General features: G+C 34.8%; 1 protein-coding gene across 5 annotated transcripts in view; it reads left to right on the top strand.

The window, feature by feature from the left end:
• The window catches only part of LOC113496878 (homeotic protein antennapedia), a 167980-nt gene that overhangs the window by 135293 nt on the left and 10036 nt on the right, over window positions 1-22651 (top strand). For all 5 annotated transcript variants that reach the window (XM_026876255.1, XM_026876251.1, XM_026876254.1 and 2 more), the window contains one exon: window positions 17043-17898. In XM_026876255.1, coding sequence (XP_026732056.1) covers window positions 17241-17898 — 658 coding nt within the window. In that variant the 5' untranslated portion in view covers window positions 17043-17240. The remainder of the gene's footprint in view (window positions 1-17042; window positions 17899-22651) is intronic.

Genomic DNA, 22651 nt, shown 5'->3' with positions numbered 1-22651 from the left:
ACTAACAAATCTGGCTAAACTTTGACGTTAAAAAATCTCTCAGAATCTGTTCTGTTTATAAATTAGCGCTAAATAAAGATAATAACAAGTGGATTGGTGGTTTGACATGTGAAGTGGGCAATATTAATGTGTATTATAGGCCCACACCCGATCGTTGAAGCGAATTTGTAAAATTATCGGAGGAACGATTTGAATATTAATCTTGAGATGCGCCCGCGCCGGCGATCGAGCTCGTTAGATTACCGAGTTTTTGTCCGCCGAACATTTTCTGATAGCTTAAAAATATCGAACGTTAATCATTTTGTATACCTAACAACTTAACGGCCTTGTAAAGTTTATTTTTTACAGGATTGTGATTTTTTACACAACATCAATATGAAATAAAACATGGGTATAACATCTGTGTAAAATGTAGTAAATAATACTCGTCTCTATTTTTTTTTAAATAACATTCATTCAATTTCTCCTTCGATTTTTTCCTGTTTTACATTTTATATTCAGTTTTTTACTTTTACTTATGAAAAAATGCTTGATTAATTCTGATTGAAGGTAAAAGAATTAACACCTTATCAAAGCCAATGTTAAACACGGCTCTAATTGACCGTTACAATAATTCTAAAATAACGTAAAGGAATGCCGAGTAAATACTTCACACAAACCCAAGGTATTTTAACTAGCTGCTGCTATGTGAAGCATTACTTTAAATTTATGTAGGCCATGAGTTAGCGAATTAACCTTTTTTATTATTTAACTTCAGGACAAACTTATTCAAATAAATTCCACGTTGTTTTTTTATTTTTGCATGTGTTTAGTTTTTAGCTTCTAACGGTTAGAAGGGCTATTTTCTATTGCTCAACCGCTATTCTGAGAACATTTTTCATACACGTTATTTGAATAAATGTTATTTTAGCTCCTAAAGCCACGCTATATCAAGTCTTCTATCAAATACAAATATAAGGCAGAGCAGCGCATTCAAGACTAAATAATTTAGATGTAGATAGTTGTAAGTAACTCTACATTTTCGTGCTTAAAGAGCACAAAAAAGCTTAACAGAACACTAGAATAAAGCAATTGAAGTTTTATAACATACCGTAACGATCTTGTAAGTTAATATATTCTTAAAGGAAATATTTCAATTGAACTACAATTACCAAACTTTCTAAATCGTGCAAAATATAGATATACAAACTATAACTCTACCAATCTTTATACTGTACTTTAAATTTGCCAAGGTATTATCAGTAATCTATAAAACAATACATATTATATAATGCATATCTATATACTATCAAAGTGCAGGACAACAGAGATGTCTAACTAATTATAGTTATGTAAGCAATGCCTAATTAGATACAGCGTCTGCGTCTCAAACGTTTGAGTTGGGTTAGACAAGACCGTTTTGAGGGTGACCGGTCTCTGGCAGACTTGTTTATATAAATATATATGTATGTATGTATAAGTTATGTAGTTTTGTTTATGATGTATGCTGGTGTGTAGAGTAGAGCTGAATTGTTTGCTGAGAGCCTCAAGTTAGAGAGAAAGAGTAAGAGTAGAGAAATACAAAATGTTTAGGTAATGTTTGTCTGTAATATATATTCTGTTAATATCTATTTAGAAAGTTTGCTGTGATAGTCTTTGTAATATTAAATGCATCTTAAATATGAATTATTAAGCTTTGTCAGACTTTCAGAGAATTGTTTTAAATATGTAAGTTGGTATGTGTTATTATGGACCGTCACAAAAAAAATATCGTAGTATTCATTTTTGTAATAGCAAAAGGCGATGACTTTGTCAAGTAAATTATTCGAATAGAAGTTTCTATTCGAATAATTGGAAAAAATTGGATGAGCGTCAACAAAAAGTAAAAATACCATAATTATGAAATAAAAGTAGACAAACCTAAAGCTAATATAAAACAAAACCAAAATATTACGTGAAAAATATACATTATTATGTAATCTAGTAGGTACCGTATTCAAATTCATTATTGTTTCAAACTTTTGTGTTAGTTCATGGCAATGTAATTAGTGATGAGGTGACAACTGTTTTTTATTGTTTTCGTTTGGATATACTGTTTATTTGAGTGGAGATTACATTAGATAATGGATTTCAATTATCTAGCTTTTGTTGAATGTCATCTATATATATAAAATTACATGGTACTTCTTCTACTCTCTTTTCCCAAGCTCTGATGAAAATAGTGTTAGCTTGTTGCTTTTACGCGTACTTTACATGGCGGATTTTCGATCATTTCTTTAATAGTTCATTTAACCAAAATACAGTAAGAAAAACACATTAAATATAACTAAGATTTACAAGTCGTATTCATACTGAACCTTTGTTGTCTCTTAAGCACAACTACATGTAAACCGATCAACAAGATTTTTTTTTTCAATAATTTTTAAATCTGGTAGTATACTTATAATAAATATTGTGTTGCTGTATCATTCGGCTAGTAGGTATCTACAGTAACGTAGGTATTCGATTTATAAAACTATTGGGTTAAAGATGCATTCTATACCTAAATTTTATTTATTTTATAATTGTTACTAAGGTCTTGCTTTAATACACAATATTAATACAATAGACACCAACTAGTACAGCTGCCATCAAAAAGATATAATAAACATGGAAATGTTCTAACTACTACCTACTGACTAATAAATATTTCGAAAACACATGTAGTCACATAAAATTAAACGTTATAAATAACCTAATAAAAAGGTTTATCAGTAGTTAGTTTGTCAGAGATTAAATGAAGTTACTGGGTTCAAAACGAGTTATTCAAATAGTCGTTATAAACATGTGTGGTTAAATGAAATATAGGTGTAAATTGTATCTAATGAAATTCACTTAGAAGTATACGTTCTTTTGTTACTAAAAGGTTGTTTTCTATTACAAGCATGTAAAATTATGTTTACCAAAGTGACTCTACTTTTGCTCAATGCTTTGTGTTTTGACTTCTTATAAATATTTTAGTTATATATTATGCAATTACAATAAATAAATTAAACAATTCAAATTTAGGATACAGATTCTATAATCACTTTCGTCAAGGACAAAAAACAGCAAGAAGAGATCTAATATCACAAGAGGTATTAGGTAGAGTCGCTTTAAAATCTGCATCAATTGACCACTTTATAACCACAAAAGTAGACGCTTGTTAAATGTGGTTTTACTTTTGAATGATACGGCCTTGAAACACCAAAGTGATTCGGAAAGCGGCCTGTGATTGTTTGATACCGACAGACAACGACAGCCAACCAGCCTCATTTAATATTTGAATAAAATTTACTCCCACGAATTAATCAATATTTTTATACCTGAATATAAGCAACATATTGGGGACTAGAATTTATTTGACGCATCAGATATTTACAAGGAATGTAATGTAAACTTTTTGCTTTCCGTCTGCTATTTCTCTGTATGTCAAAACTTACAAGTATTTATTGCTCCCAGAAGTGAATTGTGTAGGCAGATGACGATATGTTTGCAAGGAAATTAATTTCAAGCCATAGAAATGCAGACACAGCATCTTTCACCGCCTAATAAGTTCTTAACCTTGTTCAGTGCAACTATTTGTTCCATAACTTTCCAAAAGTGAAATTAAAGATAGTATCACAGGAAGAACTAAATTACAACAAAATATCTCGCGATTTCGTACTGAGAAACAAGTTTAATTAGCATTTGACAACTATTAATTGATTTAAAAACGTGTTTTGTAGCTACGTCCGATCTAAATTTTATATATTAATCACTTTTAGAGTACCGCAAGACATAAAATAACCTGATTGTTTTAGTACATTTGCAATGATAAATACTGTACTGGCAGTTTTTTAATTCAAATATATAAAAAATAAGGAAGTGAATCGGTGATAAAACTTAGAATAACTTTATGTAAAGGAGTTAAATAAAAAAAGAAATTAAAATACTCCTAAGACATTGTAAATTTAAGCTATTTATATACATTTTTATAAATATGCTAAAACTATGTCGTTTATTTTGACGTTACAAACCAGTTGTTGTGTATAGAAACTAGAATTCCAATTAAAGTCTGTCTAAGTAATGAGTATTTTAAATACATGTGCATTTGTAAAGACTTTCATTCCTAAAACGGGAAAGAAACATTATGGATTGATCTCTCCGACACCTAATAAATTTTAATTACTGGTCACTGCAGTATCGACACTGCTGTGTTTTATTTAGCATTTCTTAGTAAATGACGTACCTTCAATAGTAATTTGCTGAACAGTTGTTCTGGTATTAGTGTTGGGACACTGTACCACGAATTGTCGAGTAAATGGTTGACACATTTGCGGCCATTGGAATGCTAGTGTTGCTACACCATCTTCGAGTGTTATAGAACAAAGTACATAGTTCTCATACATCAATGTTACACAAGTTTGAATACCCGGCGGCCACGAACACTGCTCTCCTCTCTATAATTTCAGCCTTTGCCTTTTTAATCGGTCCGATCTCAGATTGCGTTATTTCGGATCGATCGACGAATTCTATCCGACGACCTATCTATGAGTGATGTGATGATTTATAATCGATTTAAATTAGTATCGATTAACTTTAATTTAAATTCCCTTTTTTATTGCCGTGTAATTTCATTGTTACAACGAACAATATTTTTAAATCGTTGTTCTGTTGCGCACATGTTTTAAAGAAAAGGTGTAATCAATATTATTAATTCAAATATTTAAAATGTTAATGTAAATTAACAAGATGGAACCACGATGCGTAACTTTAAGCTAAGTAATGAGTAATAAATAATGTTGTTAGTAAGTTTTTTCTGTACATTTTAATAATATTATAATTGTGTTTACTTTGGTAAAGTATAATATAAACTTTATTCCAAGTTACGTAAGACAGTCGTTACGGAATAAGATTTTGGAAGGTTTTACATATTTAAAATTTTCTGAAGAGCAATGTATATGAATGAATTGAAAAAGATCGCTTATTCGTTCACGTTGTATTATGGCCAACTATCAAACAAAAGCAATACGCATTAATTGATAACCTAAAACTAATTTGTAGGTCATTTTTCCAATTTGTATATTTCTGTAACCGCCAATGTCGCGTCCCATCTGTTCAAATACACACATTGTAATAAGTTTCATACATTCATAATTATATTTACAATGTTTAATACGAAACTACATAATTATGTTTGGAATCGATTAGGTGATGTCTAATATCTCTGATTACCAACTCATTTCTCGGTATCATGTACCTCAATAAGAGAGGGCATTTTATGATAGAACTTGCCGTTCAGAAATCGTTTTCAGAATGAAACAGTTCAAGTCACAAAAAAAAAAAATCTTTCAATACTTAATTCTTTCTCAAATGAAAAGATTTTACCACGGTATTTACAGTAGTACAAAAGTAATATTAGATATACAAATTCAATTCCAGTGTTTAATTTCGGTATGTTGACGACAATGCTTAGTAGAATCTTCGATATTCTTAAATTTTTTATGTGTCTATTTTTATGTATGTTTATAGAGACTGACGGGCTAAAGATTTATGTGTTTTGGACATTGATTGATTCCTGCAACCATCCGGCCATGTTATTATATTCGATGATCGTTGGGTGCAAAATTAAATGAAAACCGACCTGTAATTACGATCTGATTGCTATCTACCAAACCTTAGTTTTTTTTTTTATAGCATAATTTAATCATTTCATTAGATGAACTGATAACTCTTCTTAAAATAGTGGAACTCTCTTTCGGTGTTTTTACAAGATAAGTTTGTTTGAATGTAGACAATTCTATGCGGGCTTGGCAACATGATCAAGTCCGTTCTTATAGTCTTCCCCATTTCTCAGTCTTCGGCATCCTCTTCAGCGAAACAGTTAGTGTAATAGTATCGAGTTATTTTTGCATGTAAATAAACGTTACAAATGTAACATCAGCAACGTTTTGAAACTCAACCGCGACCAACCGCCAACAACCGGCGGCGCGCAATAGGCGTTGCTAGTGATGTGCCACGCGCGAGGTGTTCCCGCGCTAACTGCGCACCGTCACGCGAACACCGCTCCGCCCATCCTCACGCACGCTAATGCTTGATTTTTGAAACGCCAACTCCATTTTTTACTTTACTTAATTATGCCAGTAATTCTGTTTCCACACGGACCTGATGAAATCAAAACCAGTCAGATTAACGAATCTTTCAGGTCATGTTTTGATATTGAACAACCCGACTTCCACGTGCAACAAATAATGTTTGTTATTTGTTCCAATTTTAGGAAACAACAGTTTGAAAACAGTATTATTTACACGTAACGGTGCATTCTGCTTTCTGTCTACTTATTTATAGCGAAATGCTGTTGCATCGAACCGGAAAGAGACAAATACCATCTTTAATCATAGGCTAAAACAGTACTTCAGAATGTTTATAAATTAAAACCGCATTGTACAAAATGACTTCATCATTTTAACTCAAAATAACGTTTACATTGGAATCAGAACGAACCAATTAACACAACGAGTCAGCTTTCAATCGTATATCACAACGAAACCAATTCCTAGTCAGAATGAAATAGTCCAAGTGCAGAGAACTAACACTCGTTCTTGATAAACGGCGGCCATCACTGCACGCCACGGCCTATTATGAGAGCATGACGTCACCGCCCCGCCCCCCACCTCCTCGCTTCAATCAAACCGGGGAACCCTCGTCATGCCCCCACCCTACGTTCCGCTTTACTGACTCCGCATTTTTTCTCATAATAATAACGTCGAAAAAATCGCACAAAAAATCTCGACAGACGCGGCGTTGCTCATCCCATCCCTATCGCCGCCGTCCTTTTTTCAAATCGAGTCGTGGAATTCAAAATTTGAATTTAGATGGAGGGAATCTCTTATTTTATTTTTAATTATTTATTTGGAGACTAGGGATTTGTGGGTTCGGCTGTTCAACTAGATATTAGCTTTGTTACAAGAAAAAATATTAGAGAATCTGGTAACAAAGTTCAATAAATTCATGAAACCTACAACATATTAATATTATTAATTGATAGTCCCATGAACAACAAAGAAAAGCGTCCGAAATTATTTAGAACTACACAGAATTTGCACAACTAATTCCAATAAGAAAAATAATAATTTGTCTGCCAAGACTTCACGTGGATATTTTCCTTTCTTTAGATTAGTTCTATTATTTGAGGGTAAATAGGTTATCTATAATGCAGAAATGCTTGAACATCTTACAAATTAATAGTAACAGAAGGTCATGACAGTGGTCACAGGTGTTTCTTTACAAAACTAGAGCAAATAGACTTATTGGATTATATTATTATCCACTTATTTAGACAAATGTGTTTGTATTGGATTATCTATTAATCATTTTTACAGCTCTTATTGGTTTTCTCTTGTTGGAATTAATAAAACCGTTTTCGTTGTGGAGTTTATAAATACAAAGTGTAGGAAAGCATTTGTATTTTTTTTTACAATTCTAAGATTTACTTCATACATATACTATTTTAGAAACGAAACTTCAAGAAAAATAAAATACTTTTCATGCCTCAATAATGCCATCTGTCATCGGACAAAATCGTTCGTCAAAGTCAAGTCCAATCTTCAACTAATTCACCTACTCACCGGTAGAGGTCAGTAGTGCGCGGGTTTTTAAAAGTTTGGTCAACTATCTCTTCATTTAGTTCATGAAAACTTATACAGATGGTGTTATTATAAACAAATGTTGCGTGAATTTTATTTTGTGCAGAAAGTATCGATTTTACTTGATATAGTGAAGAACAAAAATGTTTGATCAGAAATGTTTATTTATGTAATATTCGAAGGACATTTCGAGTACATGGTCGAATTTAAATTCCATAATCGTAAAGCTTAACCCTTGTCAATTTTGACAGCGTCTAAATATTAATAGTGCGTGAAGGTATTTAGCAAAATGTGAAGTTAATATTTATGTATAGGGAGATTTATGACTTGTTACGAATAATGTTAAGTAGAGTTTATATAGATAATTTAAAGAATCTTACTTCTGTAACAAAATCATCGTATCGATATAAAAAGACAGAGGAGTTTATATTTCGCTACTATTGGACTCATGACACAAGACTAATAAGAAATCAACATCTTGTTAGACACCACATAAGTAACGAATCACTCAAACTATCTGGATTTCAAAACCAGATAAGTATTTTAAAGCGATTGAATGCTCGTAAATCAACGGTATCATCCAGTAGCTATCACAAGTGAACGTTTATTGAGAGTAGCAAGCTCGACCGAAGCTTGATGAATGATTTTCATCGCTACCGGCGCCAGGGCGGAAACTCTCAGATACCGCCCGCCCAGACCAGCCGCTGCACGTAAATTAACCCGCCCATGACACGTTTCCGCTTACATTTCTGTTACATTAAATGTAAAGTCCCAATTTACGGTTTCGATGACATGCTTATGAAAATGTTTTTTTCGAATACAGGATAAACTTTTGCCGTCATATTTTTGTTTTCTATTAATAAAGTAGACAACCTTCCAGTAAAAACATATACTTATTTATTTAACGTCATATACTTCATATTGTTAATCAAAATAATTAAAACATTTTACTCGACTTGAAATTGGGACAAACTGAGTTCATAAGAAACAATTTAGTTAGTAAGTCAAGTTCCTAAACGTGTTTAACCTTAATTCAACAATAGGTAAACTTAGAGAAAGGGAAACGCTGATTATTCAGACTGCGTCTCGAATTATTCAATGTAGCGGGAAAACGACCGTGACAGGAATTTTAATAGACTTGATAGACAATCGCTTTCCTATTTTAAGCGGTTGCTCAATCCGTAATTTATTTTTAGTCCTATGAAAATGGTTCCTTATATATCAGAACAAAATATTTTTTAGTCTTGAAGACACGCTGTTGTCGATTGTACATTTTGAACTTGAAAGATACTTTGCTGTCAGTCTTAGTAGTTCATTACATTATTTATAGATGGCGCTGATTTGAGAATTCAAATCCAATGAAACACGGAGTTTCTTTTTTGTTATTTCCAGAGTTTTTCTAGTAGCCATTGTTTAACTAATTAAAACTAGTATAGTGTATAATTACGGTGAGAACGATAATTGAAAATCAGTACCGCCTACTTATTGTCATAACATCTCACCCCCGCTCCTATTGTTTGAACGTGCATATGCGGTATGCATGCAATGTTTGAATCACGTGTGGCAATTACAAAGGTGTCGGCGTTTGTATCTCGCCATAAATCAGCTTTGCGCGATATAACAATTAGCCGGTATGATAGCAATGTTAATTAAACGGGTATAACTCGGCGACCGCAGCGCCTGTGTGGCCAAATTCGGAACTAAACGCACCAGTACAAGTTACACGCGGTCTTGTATTCAACAACGATTAGTATAATTTTTAAACTCGTAATTATAGTGCAAATTAAATTCAGTGTAATTAATGTAATTAGTACATAATTGAATTAACATTTTCATTGGAATACCTATGTAGGTATATCACGCGATAAACATTAAGCACTTAAATGGAAATTACAGCAAGATAAAACTGATTGTTGTTTTATTTATTTATTTTACTTTAGTAAATTAATTTTTTGATGTTTCAAAAGTATTCATTAGGTAATTTAATGAAATAATTTTACATTTTAGATTTATTTAAGACAGGTACTTTAATAAGTAACCATCTAAAGTTTAGATACTAGAAAAAAAATCACATAATTTTCGTTTTGCATTGTTTTATCTACGCTTAATAAGTAAAGATACTTAAAAACCCGTGACTCATGGTTACCAAAAGTAATCCTAATCCTTTTATTTTTATTACCTATTAATAAAATTAACCAATCAAATTGTCGTACCTAAATATTATCTACAATAAATCGATATTTTCTCTTCTCATTAGGGAAGTGACTACCGAAGCTATCTTCGTAGCTTAATCGACGGTAGCTACGGACATTTGACGTAGCGACGTTTGCTCGAAGTGCGGATTGTGGAATGCCGGCCATTTTGATTGCGATGCCCGTAATTGATTGCGTTCGCTTTGATTAACAGATTCCAGCTTACTGTACCTCGTAATCGGTGATGTGGGACCATTTGCATTGGATGTATGTGGATGGTAGATGTAGGTATTTTGATCAAGGTTTTTGGACTTGAAATTACCAAGACTTGTAGTAGAAGATTTTTTGTACCTACCTTCAATTGTCTCCTACTCCTGTACCATACAAGGTATTACTGATAATCACCTGTTTCTGAAAGCTAACTTTGGTTAGCATTAAGAGATAATTAATTAAGTCCGCCTCTGTACACGTAATGCATAAAGGAAAAATAAGGTTTTGTGGCTTATAATAAGTACCAGTCACATAATGCTTATCATAATTTTATTGGCTTCGAAAATCTTAGTACCAAATTATTACAAAAATATTAAAAATTTCCACATAAAAGGCTAATTACATCTCAATACAGAGGCTTTCGCATTTTAATACCTGTTTGTAGGACATTGTAAATAAAGAAACAAAGTTCAACTTTCTTCTAAAGATCTCAAAAGCGGTAAACAAGTATGTATCAATCATTAACGGCTAATCAATTGATTTACCGTTAATGATTACCTTTACGATTAGTAAACAATTATCGAAGGTTTATTTATGAATTGCACGCGACATTATATTGCAATACATCAGATTCATATCTACTGGTTCAATTTATTACTTAGTTCTAGACGTTGACATTATGTAACTTATTTGTAGTTTGTGTACATTTAACAGAAGCTGTTCAAGTGGAAGACAGAGATGGAATTAAAAATACAGGATAATGAACTGTTTTTATATTGATCTCATTGTTGATTCGTTAATCAGTCATTCTTCGGGAGTAAAAATAAAGATATCGGTACTTTTATAATATTTTTAACCACTTAAACAACCTCCTTTATATAAAACTAGTCAGTCAACCTTGATGAAATTTTATAGGATCAGAAGATAGCTATCTTTCTTTAATGAATACAAATTAAGAGCTTCGGTTGTTTCAGCAAGTTTGAAGCTCTTAATGACACAAAAAAAATAGACGCATTGAGAGCAAAAATTTAAGCAGATATTATTTTATCATTGAGATCTACTATATAGGTATCGTAAAAGAGGAACACTATTATTAAAACCTCCTTAATTCTCAATCATTGACGTTTCAGCAATTCGTTTGTTACCACTGACATTTGAATAATAGAACTAAGTGAATACATAATTTCATTGCTAACTGTACAGAGTATAGAAATATAATTTCCATTAGTTTTGAAAGATGAATTATTTCCTTCGGCTGCGGAGCGCCCGGTTTGATGTTTATTATGTTAGCTCTGAGCTTAATAAGATTTTGGTTTCAATTTGAGTAAATCTGTTTGAGAATGGTTCGTGAAAGCTTTGAAATTTATTTTCAAATAAGAGTTTTGAATCTAACTTGTAATTTTTATATTACGGTCTTAGTGCGTCATTATAATTAAATTGTAGGTAGGAAAAGGGCACTTACGAATAAACGAATTAAACCATTAAAGTAATAACACTACTATTGAGCCGAATATTATTTTTTTGGTTTCAAACCTGAGATATTCTTCAAACCAAGTTTTTTAAGAGCCGCAAGCAACAGTGCGTGCTTCAATGGCCACCATTCATAAAATGTTTTTTAGTTACCTAACACTATCCAACATTTTATCAACACTGCAAAAACTACATAGTCCGCGACAAAACAGAGCTTTTATGCGTGGACACGGTACAACGTGGCATAAATTATACGATACGACCATGTCACAACAAACTTATTGGTACTGCTGGTGAAAATTTGAACTAACGAACGACATAAATGAAAATCTAATGACAGCTGTCAGTGTTGGCATTGACACCTGTCAATTTTGACAGCTGTCTATGAAACGACAGCTGGTGTGAATATCTAAGTGTTTTTAACAGAGCGAATGATAACTTGATAATTATTGAAGAAGGTGTCTACTATTCAATAGTCGCGAAGAAAGCTTTAGAAATAAAAACACACAAACTAAAAGACTTAAGGAAGTCGTTTTCAAAGTGGAGTCTTAATTTCTGTTTAAGAATACACTGATCTACTTAAAAAGTTTCTGCTTAAAATCTTTTTACGATTGTCTCAAGTTGACCTTACTTTTTTTTCTTAGGTAGTATTTAATGTTAAATAAACTATTAATAATAATAGAAGTAGAAGAGACTAACGAAAATTCACAGAAGCTTGCCATTTTACTTGCGGGTAGCTTCTGTTACCATGTTCAACAAAGTTCTTAACATTATAGACACATTCAAAGTTCCGCAAATTATAATAATAAGGTATGATAAAGTCTATTTAACCCTCATACGTGTCAACGAAAACACGGTGCGACGTTACAGCTATCACAAAATCCCGTCCCGGCGGCTCGGCCCATCATGAAAAATTATGGACCCACCGCGAAAATTACATAAGTTGTCTGATTAAATTTAGAAGTTGGCTGGTGTAATTAGTGGGAACATAGCTATTCACTCAGGCCTCACTTAGTGGCCTCGGATTTACGCCAGGGGCTGTTGTGCTTTCCGGAAAAATACGTCCGTTTTTCAATACAGAGTTGCGTAATGTCACGTTGGGGAATATGACGTGTTTAAGTGTTAATAATGGATGGCTTGATGACTTTTTTGGGTGGGTCTAATGAGATTTTAAAGGGTTTTTACAGTAGTAATCTGGTTATGTTGTATGATCAGATTCAAGTTAGCCTTACACGTCGCTTTATGAATCCTCAGCAAGTAAATTGATAAAATATTTGCTAATAATACTGGCAATTTAGTTACGTCATCAATTTTCATAGGTAATTCACAATTCACAACGCTTTTCAGTTTCTACATTGGTAATTATTACAATAACAACACAGTACAACATTACTGTACAAAAACAAAAAACGACAAGCCCTTCATTAAATTTCGATTGCAAAACATGGTGTCTATCTAATTAAAGGATTAATTTAACACAACACAATAATAGGAACATCAGAGAGCAAGCAACATTAGATTAATAGGACGCCGTGTATAATAAATGTAGCTACCAATGTTCTGTAGACTTTGGAACTAATATTAATACTTCTGTTAAATTAATTGGCTACCTGTATTCTAAAAACAAAGTTTTTGTTTCATTAAAAATTGTGGCGAATTAAAATGAAACATTTTTTATAGCATGCCAGTTTGAAATTCTTTCGAAATGTATGAACATAGTTATTTGGGCATTCATTAAAAGTAATGATTTTTTTATTAAAGTAAACATTTTCAACGATATATTCTCATTGCTAAATTCAATAGATACTCTCATAACATTTTAGAACTAAAATGAGAATGAATCACAGTTTCACTCAAAGTTTTTTTTTAACACCTAAAAAATACATAATTGTTTTTAATTAACTTATAACAATTAAGTGAAACATACAAAAGCATAATTAATAACGGTTTTTAATAAAATTGTTATTGAATGTAATACTTTTAATATTCGACGATTAATAATTATACCTGAGAACAATATTGATATCAGATTTCGATCTTTAGGCATGCAATTGAGGACCGAACGGTACCTATATCTGGGCTTGGTATCGTCTGGCATACTCGGGAACACAGCCGAACGGAATGAATTAAAACAATTCCTTTATCTTCCATCTTATATACTAATATAATTATTCATATCAGATTAATTCATGAACATTCATATTACGAACCAGTCCAGATCTGTGCTGGCCAAAAATAACTTCAAAGTTCACGATGACCTTAAAAAGAAAAGTTTTCGAAGCAGAAATTAAACTGACATCTATAATGATCTAAAGAAACGGGTTATGAAAAATTCCCTTCTTGAGACGTCCTCCCAATGTGATGTACACAACACGAAAAATGCTCAACTTCATTTTAGTCCCTGAAAAATAATTCAAGAATATATTTAAAAATGAAATCGGGGTCATAAATCTATATAAAATAGTTCAACATAAACGACGACAATACATCGCGTTGTCTTAAAACTTTTTTTTTTCTAACATTTATCACTCACCTTTAACGATCTGGCTGCATTATTTGTGATCGTTAAAACTATCGCTCTCAATAATATTGTGGGTGTTCGCGCACGTTGACATAAAATTGGTTTAAATCACTTTAATTACTAAACGAACAACGATTAATGTCATCGCGCTTGTCATCTAGCGCTGTTATATTTTAAATTAAAAGTACCATAAAATAGGTTTCACAAAAACTATGCACAAGCGATTCTATGTAAATTGACGTCAACAATGAGGTTTTATTGAGATAGATGGGACCGTTTTCCCGGAACTAAAAACACTGCAATAAAACAAGGTGGAGCAACTTTTCTTACGTACCATCACATTAAACCAATACAGGGTGTATAAATCAAAGTACCTTGTTCCCACAATAGCTCTCTAATTGACAAATAGTAGAAATGATAAATACACGCGTTGGGAATTTTCCCAAAATACTCATCCTTTGATCGTGGCTTGATTAACAGCTGCCGACTTGTGGTCGCGAAATGTTATTAATTTTCTTTTTAATTTGGTCTCTAGTCTATTAGACCATGTATTTTTGTATGATTTATTGTACGACTGTTATAAAACAAGCCAGAAGATAGCCCATCGAATATTTCGCAGTTTTTACGTCTGATTAAAACATTTTTGAATGATTTACTCGTAGTTTCTTCAATGAATGTGTTTAAAAATAATGTTATGTACGCGTTTCGGATATTAATTCAATACGAACATGATTTCTACAAACATTTCATAGAACAATTTCGACGTTAATATATTGTCAAAGGAGCTATTAAATCATTTTTTTTCCTTGTACCACAGTTTTGTCTGTTGTCATGGTAGCAGGGTGGTCTTATTAGCTTCGATATAATATACAAAACCTTTATGTCCTAAACTAAACTAGTTCAAAAAGCAAGTGATTATAGCATTGTCACACTCAATACCACATTTTCCCCAGTATATTATTATGCTTTCGTACAAAATTTTCAAATCCCAACTGGTTTCTTATCAGCCTTGTCCAACGAGTATCTTTAATAGTCCCAACGTACCTAGAAACAACGCATAAACCTTCTGACACACACCTAATAACATGACCACAGCTTTACATAGAACCAAGGGGCATGAGAACGAACCTCGCCTGACTCACAAACCTGTTATTTGGGAAATAAATCAAAGTGTAGACGTCCGTTATCAAATTATCAAAAGCACGTGAGACTTAATTTCGACGTCGGTCAGTTTAAAGATTCCTTGAACGACGTTCAGCTTCGAGATTTTAATCTCGGCCGTAATTGTCGGCTAGAACATTAGCGGTACGTGCCCACAGGTAGAGCAGCACTATGAGATACTGTTATAATTATTACACGTGTTAAGTTAAAGTCTCTTCGCCGAAAATGCATGACTACGATATTTTTTACCAGGAAAGTTAGGTACCCGGATTTTTAAGTTGACCTTTAGTCTTTGTTTATACTTGGAAGAGAATTAATTAGAGCTCTATCTTTAATACTGTCCTGGTCCAAGTAAATGTTCGTCGCCCGCTTTCGTAATTATTGGTTCTCGACAACAGGCGTAATAAAAACTGGCTTACTCGAGATGCGTACTAAATAAAAAAAGACTTAAACGAATAAAACCCTATAAATCACTTCTCATCTACATCTACTTACATCTATAGGATGAGAGTTAGTTGTCGGAATGCAAATGGAAATTGAAAATTAAAAAAAAGCGAGGGTCGCGTCGCTGGGGGGTGGCGAAATCGTAAATTTAAATTGTCCAGCCCTGTACATGCAAATTTTCCGAGTAGGCATGCCTTTCAATTGTTGTACCGACGCTCAGTTCAGGCGCGCTTCAAAATTAATTAACGCTGTTATGTATTGTCCTTAGAATTTTCACGAATTCATACGTCATGAACAGGGAGATTGAACCTGGTTTGGAATGGAATGAATGCTATTTGGAACTGATGGAAACCGTTAAGCACATGAAATATTGTTTTGGAATGCGCCAGTGTTTCAGTTGTTAAATATAGTACAGGATAATAATATTACATGTTCCCATGCCAATATTGTTACACAACAAAACAGTAGCATCTGCAAGCAGCACATTGTCTCGAGAGCCGCCGCCATCATTAAATGTCGCTAATGAGGCTTGAGCTTTTGGTTTTAAATAACTTGCGCCAGCCCTCAGGGGCGGCACTGCTCGAAAGATTTTTTACTTAGTACATGATGTTAATAAAGCATATCGAAAATATACCGATGTGACTTTGAAACGATGCTTGGTTTCATTCCAAACATGATCTTTAGGAAGTATCCACCTCTCATAATAGCTAAACATAGAATTGCAAAATATGACGCACGCACACATTTGAAGTAATTAAGATTCTTAAATATTCTCATTTTTTATTTGCTTAATTGAATTTTTTGTTTCATCGCGTTTGCTACTTGGTAAATTCTGGTAGCCGCCGTTTTAAGTACGCAATAAATTTCCTACGTTAAACCAGTAGAGCAAGATTCGGTGATAACGCGGTAGTTTCTGTGACACTTGTCCCTCGGCACACAAATTAACGTCCGTGTAAAGTTATATCGTCGGGCAGCGGCATGGTTGTCACTCATGCTCCATCAACTGCTGGGAAATGTCGAGGGTATGACGGCGGGTCAGCCACATGTCGATCTCAAGACGTGACACTATTTGATCTGCCGTCTCACTTCTCAAGATATACTTCCTTCAGCCAGACAAAGACGGATTTCAAATATGAGCGGCGTTTAAGAATGCGCTTAGTTATCTCTGACGAACGGGGGCCCGTGTCGCAGACAGGTTGTCGCTAATAGGCGTTTTACTCGGAATATGAGACTTTATGACTTCGTGTGTGTCCCTGTCTTAGGACACGTGTCAGTCTGTCAGGCAGGTCGACGGCGGCTCGCCATGACTGACGCAGCTAACCGCTAGCTGGCCAAAACAAAGGTGCTACTGATCGCACTTTTAGATGATCAAATTAAATAAATATTTATTATACTAAGTACATCAATCTTTCTTTTCAGATTCGAGGAAGAATCAGATGAGGAGACACCGTCCGTCAACACCGAGCAGCTCATCAGTGAGATCGATCGTTGTCGTGTAGTGAATGGAATCCGAAGTGTTTGTGTAGTGACTAAACTGTGATAGGTAGTGTCGGCCCGAGGGGCCGAGAATCTGCAACGGAAGATACGGACGCGAGCCGCGCGGGCTGCGGGCCCGCGATGAGCGCCAACAACTGCGACAGTATGACCTACTTCTCCAACGCATACATGCCGGACATGCGGAATGGCGGCGGCCATGAACACCAACAGGCGCACGCGCACTATGGCGCCGTGCCGCAGCAGGGGCACGAGATGGATGGCTGTGACCAGCAGCTCAGGCCAGCGCAACACCACTACCCCGCACAGCCGGCGCCCGGCATGCCCTACCCGAGGTTTCCGCCCTACGACAGGCTGGGTTACTACCAACAGATAGAGCAAAATGGCTATCGACCTGATAGTCCGTCTCAGATGGGGCACATGGGTCCGAAGACGGACGGGTATGGACCGAATGGTCACCAGCCCCCAGCGCCCGCGGTATATACCTCGTGTAAACTGCAGGCAGCTGCAGCCACGGCGGGAGGTGTGCCGGGCAGTCCTCCGCTGGAGCAGGCGCAGCAGATGCCTCATCACATGCACCCACAGCAGCACATGGTGCAGCATGGGGTGCCGCACCAGCAGCACCTTATGTACCCGGTGGATGATATGCAGCATCAGACGCAAATGCCGCCCATGCACCAGCAGTCCATGCACGCGCAACAGCCACCCCCACAACAGCCCCCGCCAAACACCAATGCCTCGCTGCCCAGCCCACTATACCCTTGGATGCGAAGTCAATTCGGTAAGCATTACTTCTTTCTCGTATTAATATTGTTAAACCTACAGTTTGAAAATATAAGTCCGTCCATTAGAGGCAGGTGAAAAAATCTCTTAACTTCAACATTCTCTCACTATTCGATGTATAATAGATACAAGATCTCTTTGGTGACCTCTTCCTTAGAGACCAAACCAAGTCGTTCAATAGTAATTGATTTACAACACGTCACAACGACAGCGAGAGCAAATTCCGGTGTCAACGACAAAATTTGCACAATACGTAAACCCAGGTAGCCAAAATAGATTCGACAATTTGCAAAAACACTTTCGCTTCACGTGCGCATTGATGAGAAACAATAAGTGCCAGAAACAATACCCTGCCTACTGTTCGGGGATTATTTATGAGTCGAAGAGGTATTCAAAAGGAATTTCACTTTTCATAAAATTTACAACTGCCGACACAAAAGCGTTCACCTTCTGTTTAGCTGACGCCGATCCCGAACAATGAGCCCTCAAGTTGTGCTACCATCTCCTACTGTTTTTGAATTTGTCTGAAATCTAATTTACGACAGTACCGCCTGATTTAGGGTTTCTATTGTAATTGGCGATATCACTCGCAAAATAGATGCTGTTTAGAATTTGGAGTTTAGTTTTGCGTGCATATTTGAGCGGGATAGTTTAACTTCGGTTGGTGTCGGAGTTGTAATTATTCGCGAAAGTTATGAGTCCGTTTTAATTTGACCTTTCAGTAAAATTTTGTGTTAAGTTATGTTCAATGTATTTGGGGTACGAATAGTCTCTCATCGTTTGTGCAGCATTTATCGTGTGCCTTTGGTGAAAAATCCATCCTTCGTCTTTTGTTGGTAAGAATATACCTCTTTTCAAGCATAATCAAACGATACGATAAGGATGTTCTTTATTCATTGAATGCAATCTCAGATAGTGGCATTCCAATGTCATGACGGCTTTGTAGCGACAGCACGAATAGACGGAAAGTCACACATGGTACTGGATAAAGTTAAATAAATAGGGATTTTATGAGAATAAATAACTAAGATGGCAGAGAGTTTGAACTAGTCTGATATATGAGGTAGATTAAAACTCCAACGACAAAGGTTAATGAGGATGTAGTAGGTATTAAAAGGAGCGACACAATTGAACAATTATCTGCTTGGATATGATTCAGTATGGAGGTTCAATAGCTGTAATTTCACATGATTAGAGGCCCTGGCTTTCAAAACATGCACTAAAATAGTTACTTAATAAAAGGCTAGGTAATTATCAAAACAAAATCCAAACATTTTGAATCATATAAATCTTGTTACGATAAATCATAAAAGATGGTATCAGCGTTCGCCAACTTTTACTATCCCTACGTATCGCGTAGGATGTCGACCGATCTATGTCCAACTACGTACCGACTAGAGATGAGGAGATAGATACTCGATTATTTTAATAGTTTAATTGTTAGTTTGATGAATAAACCTGTTCATTACATTAGTACTTGGACATGCAAACAGTTATCACAAAATTGTCGTTAATTAGTTTCCTTTTACACTTTAATTTGTTGGATTCAATGATTTTCAATTTTACATCATTTTAAACAGATAGCTTTCAATATCATTCTCTGCCTGATAAGACAGATTTCAGTTTGGAAAACTCTACCTTTTCCAACCATTGGTTTTCAAAATTTTATGTACTTACCTACCAATAGTCACTCAGTTAAAATCTCAAAGCAACTGTACCAACAAAATCCCATCTAATTTTAGCTCCATTTCCGAAGTTTATCCTTACAGTTTGCACTGTTACTAACCCATGTCATAACTGATATCTAGCGCGGCTAGATGCCAGATAAGACGTGCCAATTTTGACTTAGTTTCTGTGTGCCAGCCTGGCCCGAGTTGGCTGTCGTTGTTAATTAATTCCCAACTTCGATATCATTTGATGAGGCAGAGATAGATTGTCACGAAGTATAAATGACGCAAGCTGTAACGCCTTTTGTATGATGATTGGATGATGATGCGCAATTATGTAGTCAGCAGACAACTACGTGCTGTCTATACGTTTGTGCTTAATTACACAATGCAACCATAATGTGATGTCATGATGATTGTGAAGCAATTATATTCTTTCTTCGGATTACTTGTCGTTCGAATCCTGACCAATTGTGTTCTCATGTCCTAAATATACAGTCACCGATAAAAATGATCCCTTATCTATATTTAGTGCATCATAAATTAAATCTTAGTGCGTATCCATGTTTTTGTGACTGCAATTAACATCAGGATTATTAATTGCACAACAGCAGATACGAAGCGAAAAGGGTACACCAAAACGAGTCGAGTAAAAAACAAATCTCGGATATTATCTCTTAAACACCAGACGTGCCTATTTAGCATATGAAAAATATACGTGCTTAAAGCATACGGTAGCAAATAGTCGCACTTAAACAGAAACCTCGTTATAGCTCTTATGTTATCTACTTGAGAACGCTCCTTCATTAATTATCTTCAAATATCGGCTGCCATTTTGAAATAAAAAACCGACCAATAAGAACACCGCCTGCGTTTGTTTGAAAATAGAACGCCGTTCCGTTTGAAGCTTACGAATCATTAATCATTGAACAACTGTAGAACGGGTACGCAATGATTATGTACTAATAGAATGTGTATGTGTGTCTAATAATGTACTACACAAAAATAAGTGCCTTAACATGCAGACAAGAAGCTGTACACTTAGAGCACTATACAAAAAAATATAATATTTACGCGAGAAAACCTGAAGGAAAACGTAGTATGTTTGTACTGACAAAGACAAACTTTAGTGTTTGATTATTCAGCTGATGTAGTCTAATGAGAATGCGTGTTAAAACATATCACAGGGTTTAGTGATAGAATTATGTGACTCATTAGTTATTTAAGACTAATGATAAATCTGTATCATTCTTTTTATTTTACATCAAGAGGATGCTAATCAAAATGTTTCATGTCGAATTGAGATGGTCTCAAAGTAATATATTTTTGACGAGAGGTGTACCTATTGCAACGTAGAAAAATTTGATTCTATTTGTAAAGAATTTTCTTGTTACGGAGACCAAATATTGAGCCAAAGATGATAAGGATCTGAACCCAAATAAATTTTACTTGATTCCTTTTAAAAATACAAAAAATAGTTAACAGTGGATATGACTTTGTTTTCGTGAACCAATATCGTAGCTGTTATACTTATATTTCCAGAATCCACACAAAAACACCTTTATTTCTTCACGATTTGACGTATAGCCGCACTGACTAACGGCATAGAAAGATAGACTTACCTAGTCCGAGAGGTAGGCCGCGATAAGTCGCAGGGAATCGAGGTGGAAATGGAAATATAATGGAAATCCCCCCTACGAGCCACCTCACCCCCCCTCGCCCCCCTCGCATACAATGCCGGATAGACGACTTGTTACATTTCATTGTTCAGTTATCAGCCCCGAGGCCTTTGTGAATGCCAGATGATTGAATACAAGTATTTGTTCTCGTGCCTGCTTCTGATTTTCCCCGCTTGCCTCTGAAAGCTCCAATCGTTTCATATTAAACATAGAAACGTATAATACAATTACAAATGTGTTACGGTTCGTTGTTTGTTTTTTCTTGCAAACATCGAACGTGAATTCCGTTGACAGGTCGTAAATGAGATATGGAATAAGAAATATTGACAGACAAGACAAGTGTTATTTCGTAACTTAGTAGAACAACATATATTGTGATACCTATATCACGAATTTTGTAGTTTCGAATATTACTAGTTAGACTAAAGAACTGATTGAAAATATCTAAGTTAATATTTTTAAAGGCAATAATCTACCCCATTATGCAATTATGATCTCGTTTGTCAGTGTTTTAGAGACCAGTCTGATTCAAACCAATATAGTTTTTGTCGCAGTTTCTTTAATCCTAAGATGTTCTTTCGTTTCTTCTGGTCTCAGACATTCCCATCATTTTTCTATTTGTATGCAAAGAGCTTTGTTATACCAAGCAAATGTGTTTTCACTTCACAATTTAACATTATCCAGTAATTTCCTCGCCACCTCTGACAAAACCTAGTGATTTTCAAAGTTGAGTAGGCGATAAGTCCCATTGTCGGTACGTTTGACTTGATCGATAGTCGATTGTCGTGCAGTAACAATGACGATAAATGCCTCACTAGATTGGAGTTCGGTTTCTTTTTGTACTGAGCTTTCTACCTTTCATGTGATTTCTTTTAAAACTTTTCTTTCTAGAAAAATCTTTTTGCAAAAGTATTAAAATCAAACTTAAATCTTTGACTTTTGGTTATGAGCGTCAACTATAACTCCTTCTACAATAACTTATAGAGAAAGAAACAATTGACGATCACAACGCCTGTAGAGACAGTGTGATCGTCAATTGCTCTTTCAGTTGCCAAGTGGGACCCTCAATCATATTCCAATAAAAGTCCTTTCAAATTACACATTAATTTGTCTACGAGATATGCACCATTAAGCCCTCAAACCTAGAATGATAAAGTTGGGAATTCCGCAAATGTTTTTATTTATTTAACGCAGGAGATGGCCCGCATTTCCCCAACTTCCCCTTGTATTTACACGTGCTATTATTTGCATAAAGATTTTTTTAACACAGTAGGGTAGAGTTGGGTAGAGGGATAAAAATATATTTCTAATTCTGTTCGGTGGTGACTTTCCGGTTCGCGCCGGTAGTGCGACGTTGACGAATGGCGTCTATACTGCTTTTTGATATTATTTTTTCGATGTTTGT

Source organism: Trichoplusia ni, chromosome 8, assembly GCF_003590095.1.
Source record: "Trichoplusia ni isolate ovarian cell line Hi5 chromosome 8, tn1, whole genome shotgun sequence".
Classification (NCBI taxonomy): domain Eukaryota; kingdom Metazoa; phylum Arthropoda; class Insecta; order Lepidoptera; family Noctuidae; genus Trichoplusia; species Trichoplusia ni.
This window is presented reverse-complemented; position numbering and strand designations above follow the sequence as displayed.